This window comes from Atractosteus spatula, chromosome 17 (assembly GCF_055471065.1).
Source record: "Atractosteus spatula isolate fAtrSpa1 chromosome 17, fAtrSpa1.hap1, whole genome shotgun sequence".
NCBI classification, from domain to species: Eukaryota; Metazoa; Chordata; class Actinopteri; order Semionotiformes; family Lepisosteidae; genus Atractosteus; species Atractosteus spatula.
Window position 1 is genome coordinate 17835226 of NC_142722.1, and position 15320 is coordinate 17850545.

General features: G+C 40.8%; 1 protein-coding gene across 2 annotated transcripts in view; it reads right to left on the reverse strand.

The window, feature by feature from the left end:
- Positions 1-1564: 1564 nt before the first annotated feature.
- Positions 1565-15320, reverse strand: part of dtx1 (deltex E3 ubiquitin ligase 1) — a 96741-nt gene continuing 82985 nt past the window's right edge. For both annotated transcript variants that reach the window (XM_088935651.1, XM_088935652.1), the window contains 2 exons: positions 10151-10240; positions 1565-9256 (listed from right to left, as the gene is read on the reverse strand). In XM_088935651.1, the coding sequence (XP_088791777.1) occupies positions 9032-9256; positions 10151-10240 (315 nt within the window). In that variant the 3' untranslated portion in view covers positions 1565-9031. The remainder of the gene's footprint in view (positions 9257-10150; positions 10241-15320) is intronic.

Genomic DNA, 15320 nt, shown 5'->3' on the forward strand with positions numbered 1-15320 from the left:
GTCTTGTAGCAGTGGATGTATTTATTAGTTTGACATTTGCTGCACAAATTAAATAAAACCACTGTAACAGAACATTCTGGAAAATTGTCAAATTGGAATTATGGGCAGTAATATTTTAATTCTTAAAAACAACTTAAATCAAAAGGAATAAAAAAAAAGAAAAATCAACAAAAATGACTGTCAAACCGGAACAGCAAACTACAGTTACAAGACAAGCTTGGCTCATGATGTGGAAAATGAACACTATGGCCAGGAAATAAAAGTTCTGGCCAAAAACGGGTGTTGCAAATTGCTGTAGCTCAGTGATTGGACAGAATAATTGCATTTTTAATCTTTAAAAAACACATCTCAATAACCCATCTCAACAAGCAGCTACACATCTCACTATGAGATTGAGCACTATGTCAATCTCAGTTAAGGGCACAGTGGATGTGGAAGAGTACCTCCAGACCACTGGAGAGGGTACGGATAGCTTCCATTTTGCAAGAGCCGCTAGTCGTTGATCCTTGCTGACCACTGCTAGCATTTTTTCACATGCAGCACATGTTGCAGACAATATTTTTGTCACTGTTTAGGACTTTGAATTGTCCCCCAGATTAAACAAAAATCAGGGTTTTTTTAAACCAGGAAAAAATCGTTCTCCCGATGTGTTGTACCCACCATCACTAGCTGTCTCCCATGCCATGGTATCAGCAGCATTAGCAAGTCTTCTCTGGCCTCGCTTGTCTGGAACAGGCACACTTCATTCAGCAGGTCGGACTGTGAGCCCAGGCCGATATCCCTCCCTGACCACCTCGGTTGTTCACAGTCCCTTTTACTGCAGATTGAAAAACTAGAACATGTGCTTCACGAGGATTTTTGTGTTATCACATGCCCGAAATATCATTTTTGTATATCCATTCAGCAAATTAAAGTTCTCTTCTTTACAGAACTACAGTACAGCCTGATTTTGCAAGAGAGGGCAGAAGAGCAGACAGGGTTCAGGCCTGATGCTTAGTGGTTTAACAGTTACTTTTAAAAAAAAATTAAAATTTTTAGACTTGTGGGTGATCTAAGCATCAGCAGTGGCCCCAGCAAAATCATTTAAAGCAAGATGGTGGTGTTACTTTCCTACAGTATATCTTCCAACAGAGCAGAAGGACATTAAAGTGCCTCGATCTGGGGAGCACACGCAGTCTGAGTCAGAGCCAGAGCCATTGAGCCTGTTCTGGTTACAAAAGAAAAAACAAGGCTGGTTCTTCAACCGCTGGAAAAGTGGAAACTCAGTTTCTCTGATTCTCAGAGTGGTGCAGTATTGGCAGTGGCCTTGATTACCGGAGGCTTTCACAGTAAAAAGTGTTGCTGATAAGAACAGTTAAGAATGAGAGGAAGCCACCTGGCCTATCCAGCCCATTTGATAGTACTGTAACTAATCGATCCGCGGATCTGATCCAGGGTATTGGTTTCGACAACATGATTGGGTAGCTTATCCCATAATCCAACAACCCTTTGGGCAAAGAAGCTTCTCATTCTCAACGACGTCAACAGAATTCAAAAGCAGAAAACAAAGAGAAGGGACATAAATGAAACAAACCCTCTGTTAAGGGAACATTTATTTTCACAAGAAACACACAAACATGCAACAAGATCAAGTTTGTACTTCAATCAAGACTAGTAAAATAAGAAGCCCTTTATTGTTTGTAACAATTTCCTAAATCTTGCCTTGCAGTTTTATCTTCCATACTTTTTATTATTCCTTTATTGTTGTAGTTTAGTTATAATTTATTATTGGAAAAGAAGGTTAAACATCTGCATGGCTTTAAATTAGCATTGGTAGGCATTTGCAGAAAATGGGCACTTTAAATGTTCCAAAGCAGAGCCAATGAAAGAACACCTTTGCAATGCTAATATGGAGAAACGGCACAAATTAAAATGCTCATCTCTTCCTATGTCTGTGATGTCTTAAGAGCAAATGAAACAGAGCCAAAAACAGTGGGTTCTGGTCACAGTGCCTCAAAGCAAAGTAGGAAGAAAAGCATTGCGAGCACAGTTCCTCGAAGATTTGACAGTGCACTGTCCGATTACCACGGGTCTGATCATCTTCAGACCTTACAATTACATGCACTTTAACAAACAGAATGCTGAACCAATTCCAGGCCCAGTGACATGTTTGGAATGATGCACTGCACCGCCTTTCTGCTGAAAATCTTTAACATACAGGACAGTGGATCCATATACAGTACTTCAGGTAGACTTGCATAGAAAGATGCCAACTGGAGTGATCAGGAAAAGTTGTGTGGTTGTGTTTGCAGAAATATGGAACCCCATGATTACATTGTTCCACTGTTGTTGGAAATGCATGCGATTTTGAATAGACATGGTCCCATGAGAACTGCTGTGTTTTCTAGTTTTTGTTCCAGTTCAGGCTTGAATGCCTTAATTGGACAATTTACTTCATTAGTATAAGTTAACATGTTTTCATTCTCTATGCATTGAACATTTCACACAAGTCATGCCTTAATGATTGGAAGAGACTTGTAGCATTAAGCAAACTTAAAGTAGCACTTCTGTGAATGGGACACTAGACCATTGCAGCTTAACCTCCAAGCCAAGCAAGTATCTGATGATAAAGAGAGTGTGACTGAAGCAACTAGGTACATTGTAAAGGATATGACTGAGGTCTACCTTGCAGGTATGAACCAATGAGACCTGGTGATGGGTTCTGAGCTTTCCTCCACCATGCTTTTAGACTTAACTTTATGACCTGCAGGACTCCTTAACTTGAGAGACTGAAGAATTTCTTCATGTAAGCAGATGGGTGAAAATGTTCTCTGAGAACTTTCTCACTGAAAGCACATCACAAACGTGGGAGAGAAGCTGTTAAGATGGGATTCTGTTTGCACATGGATGATTGACATTTGAAATTGAAATAATTTAACTACAAGAGATAACAGAAGGTGCTTTGGAGTTTCCCTCAGATTGAAATTAATTTAAAAATCAGTGTTTTTTTCATTTGTGAATTACTCCAAATCTCTGAAGTGAGCTATGGTGCGGTTTGCATCATGCAACTCAGCAGAAAGCCAAGAGGAAGAGATCTTAATTGCATTACTTTCATATTTTTCTTGTTCAGTGCAGTAATGTTTTTTATTTTTATTCTGTGAATGAGGAAAGGTAAAGTGTTTTGCAGAGCTGGGCAGGAAAATGACCTCAGTGACAATGACAGTACAAAGCGTGACAGTGTTCCAAGTTATAATTTATGATTCAAACTGGAATTATCAGCATTGCCTAAAGATAGGTGAAGAGCTCGGGTTCAAACTGAGCTTCCGATACCAGTATTTTACATCCCTGTTGATTTTGTCAAGTATGATCCCTTCCCTTCCTACACTTACAAGAAGTGACCACCAGAGTGTGAGCTAAGTGTGAACTAGCATAAGAGCACCTATTATTATGGAAATAATTCCAACTTCAAAGTTGCATTGAATGTCATAAAGGATTCAGCTGATCAGAAGCAGGGAGCACTGATGGGGACAGGTGGAGACGCACCTTGGTGAACTGGACCCATCAGACCGCTTGTGGACTGGTCCTGCAGTGGACCAGGTTTTTAATCCCTGTCACACTCTCTACATGCCAGCTGGCCTGTTTCTGCAAAATGCAGGAAACAAGGGACACAAGACCTAGCCGCGGCTCGGGCGCCCTTGAGTCATCTTCTCATTTTCCACTGGCTTTCAGTTCCTACAAGGCAGAGAAATGGAAATCAAATGATGCTGGCCATATTTTAATGCCATCAAACATGGCAGCACTGCAGTGTAAAGCAATGCAATGATTATGTTTGGCACGGGAACTTCTAAGTGGGTCAAACAGCAAAGGGTTCATTTGAAGTGTGTGTCGGGCATTGTATTGCAGAGATGACTGAATTACATCATTAGCCGACCGGGAGTGATACTGGCCAGAGTCACACCGCAGCACCTCAGCACTGTTGCCTTCCAGATGTGCATGATCCATGTTAGACACAGGCCTTTTCATTGTTGACATTTATATTTGTGCTACACACAAAATACCATCACAAACCACTCACCTTTATTAAGTGTTTTGAATGAGGCTTTTGATACCTGCTAATTGCTTAAGTCTCACCAGAGGCTGAGGAGCTCTTTTTTTTTCTTACAGCGTACACTAATCATGAAATTAGAGCAACCTCCAGTCCCTTAATTTAGTCACAGCAGGGCAGACGCATCTTTTTTAGTCTTTGGAAATCTAAGGGTGAGACAATTACTGAATGCTCACGCTTTCTGTCAATTCTGTGTGCAGCAGAAATGTAGGAGCACCAAGCCTAGACCTCAACAAGAGCTGCATTAAGTTCTCCATCTGATGTTTAACACTGCTCAGAAGCCGAGGGACCTGTGGTGGTGAAAAACATTGATTTCCTGAAAACCCACGTTTCCAGAGATCCTGCTCCTACTGTCAAGATCCTGACTAAACTTAAGTATTGTACAATCGAGCCAAGCTGATGAACAAACCCTGTTCTACAACACTGAAGCATACAATAAGAAAATAATCAATGCTTCTCTAACGGTACCCATAATTGTGCCATTTTAATAATATACCATGTGCTGTATGCCTCTGACAGAGACAGGGATGAGGCAGTGAGATTCTGCCTCTCCTGCTGGTTCAGAAACGTGCGCGACCAGGCTGTGCCAGCAGCCTCGCTACTCTGCAGATCTGACAGAGAGGGGAGAAACGACAAATTTAGCGCAGTTCCTCTGCCCCTGCAAAATGTGCACTGGGCTCTTTAATGCCACTGTCAGGACTGGGTTTTAATTCCTCCAAAGGGCAGCACCTTCCTACAGCACAGTGTCCCCAGTCACCACCGATTTGCATTGCACTGGAAATTCTAGTCAAGAGCGCCACCTACTGGTCCACCAACAGCACTTACAGCAGGAACCTAGATTTCCTTGCAGGACTCCCTTCCTCATGCTGACCAGGTCAAGCCTGGCTGAGGTTCAGGGATCAGGCTACAAAGAGTTAACACTGCTACTTAAGTAGCATATCTGAGTAGCTAAGATGAACCAGACCTTTTTCCATCCATTCATTTTCTAACTGCTCCATCCAATTTAGGGAGGAAACTGGAGCACCTGGAACACGGGACCAACATACAAACTCCACACGGACAGACCTGGAGCTGATCTCAAGGCCCCAGAGCTGCAAGGCAGCAATGCTCACCAGGGCAGCACCATGCTGCCATACCAGATCTTTACAATCTATTTGTGCACTTACTCTCCACTGAACAGCCATTACGGTGGCGGGTGAAAAATGTTCTTGCTTGAAAATACCCCCCAAAAAACACAACTACAGAATGAGAAGTAAAAAGCTTTGTAGCTCTTTAACAAAAAAGTCAGACTTGAATAATGATGGGATGCTTGAAGATGAAAGCAATACAACTATCTACCGAGTATTTTGTCCAATAACTGTCTTCACCTATTAGTACTGAACAACAGCAAACAGTGGAATCTGCTCAACAGAAATGAATGTTGGTCGGGAATTTTCTTTAAATTACTTTACATAATATTTCCTTATTTGGATGGACATAGTCTTCCCAGCATAAACATCGAACTTTCCAACAAAAAGAAAAGCTTCACAATTTTGAGTTTTTATCAATTTACCATTACAAGCTCCCTATATTTCAAACCAACTAGCCATTTAAGATCTACATTGCATGATGGTTATTAATGATACCATTAGGCTCTTTACAGATTAAAAAATGAAACAAGGACAAAGTACATGACTGCCTTTTAACTGGTGCTGTACTCTCCTGCTAACAACAGCATATCTTTCTTTCAGGAAATATCTACATTTCAACAGTATATATAACATAATATAACAACAGTAGCAATTGCTGCATCTAAGACTACTGTATACTAGTATAACAGACATTACAGTTGTAACACAATTTCATACATTTTAACAGTCCCTGACTTACTGACAAAGTGTTGCCAGATTTTATTTATTTTTTTGTCATACAGAAATGTGTAAAAAAATAAATCAACCTCACAGGCTTTAATTTCAGCTTAGGGGGTTAAAAGTCAACCACTCCTTAAAATGTACTGTATACCTGTATACGAATTTGTTGAAGCCAAACAGGACACTTTTAACATAATGTAAAAGGAAATTATTAAAACCAGCAAAGGATTATTACACTTACAAATCTCCCTCCACTAGCAACTGGCTAAAGGAAGCTCTGCTGACTGACGAGGCTGAGGAAGACAAATGATTCAGTCAAAAATAAACATTATTAAAAAGATATTACCAGCAAAACAGTTAACAAAGGAGTGACGTGTCATGGAGTTCACAAATCCCTTCAAGCTCACATGTTTTTACATAGTTCCAGTCAGTCAAAGGAATAAAGATTGTGGTGGGTCTTCCCAAAAATCAAGCAAAGTTACTGCTTCTGAGACGAGGATGAAGTACGTCCATCCCTGGTGTGGGAAGCCTCATCGTGTCAGACGCAGCTCACTTCGAGGATTTGGCTAGCCCAGCGCCCAGGATGATAAGGGAGCTTATTATGCTTCCAAAACAAAACTCAGCACAAAGTAAATTAAATGCACATTCTATTTTGTGCTGCACATTAATATACAGTAAGTGATAATCCCACATACATAAAACCTTGCAGTAATCACAGGCTTTCTGGGTTTGTAATACGCTCTTTTGAATGCTACAGTTTAATCATGAAAAAAAAAACTAGTAAGAGCCTTATTCAGGGAGATGGGAATGACCATTTATTAATGCACAACACGCATGCTACGTTAAAATCAGATCACACGTTAACATCACATTTATTAATGTGAGCAATCTACGCTACGCTCTAAAAAGCATACATTATGGACCGCTATCACTGATGGTGATATCAACTCACCGTCAGTAGTCTGTGAAGGTTGAAATGAAGGATTTTAGTTTCTAAAACATTTATAAATGGTCATTTGCAATCCCTACACTAAAAGGTATGCAACAGTACATTTTCACTTCCAGTTTACTCTCTGATGGGATATACAGTACTTAACCCTCAACCAGAGTGAGCTGAAACTTTGGATTTTGTTGTGCAGGCAAAGCAAGAAAGAAGGTGTTAAATCTCCACACGCTAATATATGTAGAGTACTAACTTTGCATAGGGCCAAACACTACCCAACTGGGAACACTTTGTGACTTGAAGTGCCAGAAACAGATTTTTGTCACGTGCAGTAAACACTGAAAGCTATCAGAATAGCCTTCTCTCCCATCACTGCACTAGTGAAGAAAATGGTATTAATCAGATTATTTATGTAATCAGCCACTGGGCCCCTCATGCAAATGTTAGGATAATGTATCTATGTATATTAGGGATGCAACAATTAAGACTTTCCAAGATTAAAACTAAGAACTCCTTCAATTTCTAAAGCAAGCAACGCTGCCAGAAGAAGGGGATCACAACAACTTTTACACAATGAAAATGAGCAGTCAGTTGTAACATTATGCTTGCAGCACTTGTGCAATTATCTTATCATTAAAAATCAGAATTCCTAATTCTTAGCATAGGAAGTAAAATCAGTGGTTATATCAAGGTGAACATGATCAAGTCGGAGCCCTCAAGAAGGATTAGTGTGGCTTCACACATGCAAGACACTCCTCTCTGCTTAATCAAAGCAGGGTTATTGACATCATATCAGCGTCTGTGGCTTGTGTTTTACATCATCTATCTACAAACATTAAGCACAGGTTTCCAGGCCTGAGTAACAGTGCATATCTGTCAAAAACGTGATACCAGGTGTGTTGATGTCAACATCACGCCAAGTTTAAGCCACATTCCTGAAAAGGTAAACACCTGTAAAATGGCCTGAGCTCAATGAAAGGGGCATCCACTGTTTATGCAAACAAATCAGTTATACTCAGAGGGCTACTTCCAGCTGACCCTAGCAGGAAATTAAATTCCTTCTGCAGTAGATTTGTGTGATACATTTGTTTGCATTAAGCAATAACTGGATTCAGCTTATCATTGCGTATAAATGAGTAATGGGATGTCTCATACAGGCATGCACAAACATGGTCTGGCTTTTCACTCCTAAATATCTGTTTAAGTCATACTGAAATCTACCAATCTTAGACTCGAAAAGCAGCCACCAAGGTTAATAAGAACTGAAGCGATTGTGAACTAAATGATTATGACAAACTTGCATCCCTAAAGTATACATATGCATACCATGGAAAGAGAACACAGTCCAAGCTTTCTACCACTTCTAATTTTTTAAGGTAACATTTTTTATACAAATCTTAAAACAAAGGACATTGGTTTGGCCCTTTCTGGGTCTCAAGGCAATTTTATCCTTGTTTCTGATTTAATAAACAGTCAGCATTCTAGCAGTAGCTGACATCAATTCATAGGAACGTCTGTGCGTACCTTTACAAAAAGCTCATCAGGTTTACTGAACACCTGAATCTTGTACATTCCTGTATAAACTTCCACCTATTTTCCTACAATCCTCCTGAAGCCATAATTATGCTCCACCAATATGGACTCTCTCACATAACAACTTGCAGAAACTTAAAACCCCCTAAGGGCATGATGACCTATCAACTTACAGAAACCCTCCAGCTCCACCCCTTAAGGGCATGATGACCCATCAACTTGCAGCAACCTTGCAGACCCACCCCCTAAGGGCACAATGACCTATCTGCTTGCAGGAACCTTGCAGAACCACCCCCAAAGGGCACGATGACCTATCAGCTTGCAGCAACCTTCCAGACCCACCCCTAGCTCTTCCTAGTTGGCGGGTTTAGACCTTATTTCAATATCCATATTTGGCAAGATTATGCATGCCCAAGGCAAAGAGAGTGAAAGCAGTCAGAAATAAAAGTATTTTTTATACAAGGTGTCTGTTTATGCAATTTTTTTAGCCAGACGCTAAAAGAATATTAGAATTTTCTCTTAAGTTCTCACTCTCATTTGCATTAAAGGTTGGGAGGGAAAAATACAATTTTCTCCTAAAACCTAATGGAGTGTGTTCTTCTCAGAAGTCAGTGGCTATGTTCAGTCCTTCAGGGCGTCCTCACACACTCCTTGAGCCGAGAGCTCTGTCAGGACATTGTCCAGGTAGTTGGGATCAGGATAGCCATGTCCTGTCAGGTTAGAGCCAAATTCTGTCTTGTGATGGATCTCGTTCCAGACCACTGTATCCGACTCCCCTGTGGTGTTGGATGTGCCGATGGTGAAGATGAGCCGGCGGTCCCACGCAATAATCAGGAGCTTCAGGACCTGAGCAGAGAGAAGGGAGGGGAACAAGGGGGTAAAAGATGACATTTTCTAAAGCAGTAGGGTTTTCCAGAGCGGCAGTAGGACACCCGTGCGTATGCCAGCTGGGTTACGTGTTGCCAACAATCCAATCTGAGGAAGATGAAACAATACAGTCCCAACTGTGCTGCATCTTTTGGTATAGCTGATAGTGAAAATATGGCAACTAAAAAGTTATACATCTTGGTTTGCTGGCAATGCAACATTAGTCACGTTGTCATGATGCTGCAGCAGTATTAGTATTTTCTTCTATGCAGAAGAAGGCAACCCTGGTCCCCCGTCTTAATCAGCTTTTACAATCAAGCACTAAAGCACAACATGGTGTGAGAAAACATGATGATCACAGTGCTAAAGGACTCATGAGCCACGAGTCCTAAGCTGAACGTACTTTAAGCACCTTATGGGTTGAGACTATCATATTAATTAACCCTTGTCATTTAATTTAGTACTTTTACAGTAAGAACCTACATCTCATGGAGATGGGACTGAAATAAAGGAGTTAAAATCACAGTCAGCAATCAACCCAGCTCAATTTTCTGCTCCAGCCTATAAGGTATGAAGTCAAAACATACACTATGCATCACCTGAAACATGCTTTTGCTAGCTCAGAGTACAAGCTCCTGGATGGAGGAAACTCACAGCTTCCTTAATGATGCTATACATTTTCACCATAAGCTGCTGCCCACTTCCCAGTCCTGGCGCCTGGGAACAACTGGTTATTGACACATGCTCTGGGATAAAGAGTGACCTCCTGCATTCTAAGAGGAGACTTTAACTGATGAGAAACCCCGTTGTTACTTCTAAGATCAACCCCCCTGGTCATTCCTAGCAGCAGGTGCAGCTAAATTTGTGACTTACCTTTCTGCCTTTCTCGTTATCTGGCAGGTAGCAGTGTCGGGGGAAGCCCCTGGCACTGAATTTCTTTCCAGGGTTTGGGTGCTCGTTAGTCTGGGGGCAGAAAAAAAAAGCAGATTTCTATACATCGTTAGATCACACATTGTTCTTTCAGCGCCAGTGCCTGCACTGGATTAATCCACTCAGCCTTCTGATCTGTCCAGCATTCTGGCTCCAGCTTCAACTTCAAGCTCACAAAACATGATAAACACAAATGGACCTGTTTCATGTCATGCCCATTGTGCAAGCTCAAACTGTGACATAAAGCATGCATACAGATGTATTCTTTGTGAATACGATACCATCTGTGAATAACCTCAGAGTGTGGGATACAGATCAGGATCAGGATGTTCTTACAGACGTAGAATTAGTCATCAGCAGAAGTTTTGTCATCATCACTGGTTGTGCTGGTATTACTATTCATACTTCACTGTTATCCATGTACTGCATCAAATATTTTATAAACGGCATTTAAAACCTCTATTCTAAAGTGCTACCAACTTGTAAAAAAAACTGCAAGCAGGTTTGTCTCATCCTATTTTTATCCTATATCATTTTTCATTTTCACCCAAACCTAAATCACAGATTCTTGTTTTGCTAGTTGACTCCCAACAATGACTCCTCTACTGCACAGGAACAGTGAGGTTGGGTAGATGCCTGTGTGACCCATCGTTCCACAGCGCCAGACAGGAGAGTTAGTGCTGAGTGGAGGATCTTGCAGCACAGTGATGTCACTGCGCGCCTGTGGGTGCCAGCGAGGTTGCAGGCGCTGGTGTTTGCCAGAAAGCCAAGACCCATTAGTCTGGTTCACTATGACCAAATCTATGCACAGATGCTGTCAGGTGTGTGGCCAAGAAAATATGGCCACAGAAAGCTCATTACTTGTAACGGCTGGACCATAGATCTGGTTGAGCCAACTGATAGCCCCCATGATTTTTTTGGAAGAATACGATCTTACCAAACTTAAAAGACTAGTATAATATTACAGAGTAGTATAACATACATTAAGAAAAGGAACTGTGCCGTGTACTGTACAATACTTGCAAATTAATGCAGACAATACTGTAACAAACAATTCTCAACAATTTTAAAACAATTATTTCTGAGGTAGAAGAAAATATTTCCTTATTCTTTTGCAAAGCAGACACAGCAGTCTATTTGCAGGCTGACATGAGTGATGTTGCTCTGTGGAAAGCTGTATCCTGTGGCTTTCAACAGGCTATATAAAATGGCTATTTACGAGCCAGTCGGCACCTGCTAGCTTCTCTGGAATTGAACTCCATCCCGTATTCACGCAGTAAAGCCCAGACCTGCCAGTGTGACGGGAGCATTAAAGGCTGAGTTAGTGGGTCTGTCAGGTGTTTTTTGAGCATAACATTAGTGATTGCAAATGATTGCAGGTTCATCTTTAATAATGCTTCTTACTTCATCTGATTACGTAGAACCAACAATTACAGATGTGTTCATTATATTAGTTATTGGGATCACTGTCAAGAAGAGAGTTTTCTTTGGCATACAGAACAGTATGTTGCAGAGGTACTATAAATACTACAGAAAACAGAAAGTGAGACAACAGTGAAACCCTGCATTCTAGAATTTGGAAGAACAAAGGTTTTCATTTTAATATAATTTGAAATTAAATTTAAACATTCCCCTTTTACACTGCTGAAAAATCTATGAATACATTAAATTCTAGTGCCTTTCAACCACCATCCTTTTTAGCTGCTGAAGATGTTAACCATAAATAATATAAAATAATCAGTTGAATCTCTTATGAATGAGAAGGTTTTTGGCGCATTGCTTAAAAGCTAACAGAAGTAGTATATTTGTAAGACTGGCTTGTCTCAGATATAGAGGCTCAGTTAATCTTGGAGACATTTATCTCCTCCAGCACTTCATTGCTGTCACAGTCATAAAACCCTTAAAAAACTTCTCAACAACCACCTTGGGAAAACTAAAGACAGACTCAGATCATACTGCAACTAAATGTTACTCGCTTTAGTACTATAGATAAGCCAGTAGTTGGTTTTAATTTCATAACTTGACCCCAATTATTTAATTGATTGCATTATTTGCTTATGTAGAGTTATGACCTTTGATTCATAAGTATTTGCTAAATTTGCAGCCCACTGATGAACATGTGACAACTTTGTGCTTGAGTGGTTTTTGGATGCATCTACTCTAGTGTTCACGACAAAGTAAGTATGAGCAATAGTCCTTTCGTAAACTGCTCAAATTACAGCTGCTACGCTGCACAATCAGACATGAGTAATGGAATTCTTTATATGATAAAGGGCACCAATTTATCATAAGTGTTAAGTGCAATAAACATATTTTGTGAAACTTGACTTTTCTACAGTGGGGAAATAGTTATGAACTGTGCCAATACCTGTCTAAAGTAAATGACAGAAAACAGTTTCTTGTTGTTAGCAGAGACTTCAAGAGTTCTCTCTGCCTGCTTTGAATTATCTCTGCTGGATCAGCATGGCATTTCAGATTCCTTAGTTTTTCTTTTAAATGTAATCATTTCCAAGACAGTGCTTGCTCTCCAAAGCACAAGTGTTTTGCTTGATCCAGCCTACTGAGTGGCTATTGCTCCCATTACCAGAGATTTGTGGACTCAAGCCAAAAATGGACAACATGGCTACATCCTCAAAAGAGGCGCCTCACATCAGTGCACCAATACACCCCACTGTATAAATTGGTAGCTGAGAGTGACTAGTATCTGCACAAGATCTGGCCCTGAAGGTGCTAAAATTCTAGCAGCATGAAGCACTTAAGCTTTTGAAGGACCCTATCTTACACTATTTACCCACGCCAATGTTTTTCTGACCTCATTTACATTGGCTCCTGAACTCCATTCCAATACATAAGCCTACTTTCATCCACTTTATTTGTTTAAAAATAGATTAGATTAACACTGCACCAGGGATTTAATTAGCAATGGTCTGGGTTATTTATGCAGACCGATTTCATACAGTGCAAGTTAACAAGCACCACATCAGGAGATCTGCCTGAACAGATTGACCTCATTTCATCAGTAGATCAAAAATGAGAGTTTACAGCAGGTAAACTTAGAAAGAGGGCCACTGGCCTCACAGGCTGAGCCTAACCTTATTCCCACCACACAAACAGAAGAGCTATTAAATTACAATGTGTGCTCTATGAGATTTTAAAGGGACACTAATCAAATTTAAGCACATCAGCTCTGGGACTCTTCCCACATGATCAATTCAAAATGCTAAAATACTATTTATCAGGAGGAAACAAAAGACGTGTAAGATAAAACCTAAATCCTGTATACTGTATATTTGAAATATCCTTCAGTTCCTTAGTTGACATTGTTTTTTAGAGCTGAAATTCCATCTATTATTTCCCAATCTCATACTTTCCTGAAAACCCGGAGTTGAAGAGGCAGGACTAGACAAAAGTATTTACAGAAGAAACATTAAATCACTCAGTTTGCTTCTTAGAGGGTTGTACTTAGCAACATTTCACCCTTTTATAGTTAAACACCCTTCACTCATAGTCCAAGCCTGGTTTATTCCACAGTGTTGATGGTGCTACAGACAGGCGCTACAACACCAATGGAGATTGATGGCAGGTGAAGCGTCTAGCCTAGATTCTGTATCTGGCCTACTTCGTTGACTGGGTGTGTGCACATCTGTCAGCTTCAGCTGTGATTAATGTCCCTGAAAATGTACAGCCACACCAGGTGTGCAGCCAGCCCTTGGGAATTCCTGTCTTCTGGCTAAGGGGTTCCATCTCAAGAAGGTGCGTTTATCAAGCTCGACTGCTGAAAGTGTGCAGCATCGACACCCATAACTGTGACACAGCACCAAGCATAGATGGAGCAGGCAGCAGAAAGCATTGCTGCTATCTGTTAGCTTGGCATTGCTCACCACGTAGGATGCGCACAGAATACTGATAATTACACCACTAACACATTGTTAATGTGTTAATGTGGGAACTTGGGACTGCTGTGCAAGTTCAATTCAAAACATCAGGAGTGTGTAAAAAATGATCCTTAAGTAGCCTCTTGAGAGGCTCAACCAGTTAAAGTGCTCACCCAAGGGGAGGTGGAGCTCTGTGATGCAGGTGCCACAGATCTGAGCCTGAGTCAGCGTCACTCCGTGAGTCGCTGGGGCTTCCCAAGTGGCTGAGCACCTCTCTGAGTGGGCCAGGATGAGCTGGCGGGGCTTTCTCTGCTCTAGTTATCCCTCGCAGGCTTGCGGTGCTGTCGATGAGGGCCACGCCTCTCCTGCAAGGGGGGCTCAACCGCCGCGCCCTTGCTGTCCAGCCCATGACGTGGTGAAAGTGGAATGGCTGAGAGGTGGGTGGGGAGGGCGAGTCTGTCTGCACTTCCTCATTCTCCCCCCTGTAAGACCACGCGACTCGGAGCTGCAAGCTGAGGCCATGGGGGACTGGGGTTCAAATCGGCCAGAAATGTATGCCAAAATATTTGATGATTTTTAATATAATATTCTAAATTTAAAAACTGAATTTCCAAGACATCTGGACAAACTGTGCACAAAACTCAAATCTATCCTCACTTGTTGAGTTGTTTTGTATAATATGTCATCAGTCATTGCTAAGTTAAATAACTCATTCATACTGTATCATATACAACCATTTTCTACTTTCTTCATTATTCCGCTATTCTCCTCCTTTGTGGTTTTCCAATACCTTAGCTTTGGTTGCTCTTTGTCGTGCAATCTACAGATTCCAACTGGAAACAGCTTTTGAAAGAGCTCCTTGGAGAGTACTCCTTTGCTCTAGAATGTTCAGAGCACTATAAACAGGTCTTCTTTTATGCAACCATAACAATAGACTTTTCAATATGTGTGTGCTGCCAATTTATCTTCCCCACACTTGTATTGGCAATTCTATTCAGGAATTTGTCTTAGAAGCTATTTCTGTCTGAAATGCAAGAACAAAGAAACAACAGAGATACTGCATACCAGCAGCACGTTTTAAAGTTTTAAAGAACCAATATCTAATTTCATTTTGTTAGGAACGGTGACCGCATTTGTAATTGCTGGCTTCTTAGATTCCCTAAAATATAGAGATAATTACATCTCTAGAATACAAAATAAAAGTGAATAAAATGGAACATTTGATAAGAGGAATTTTT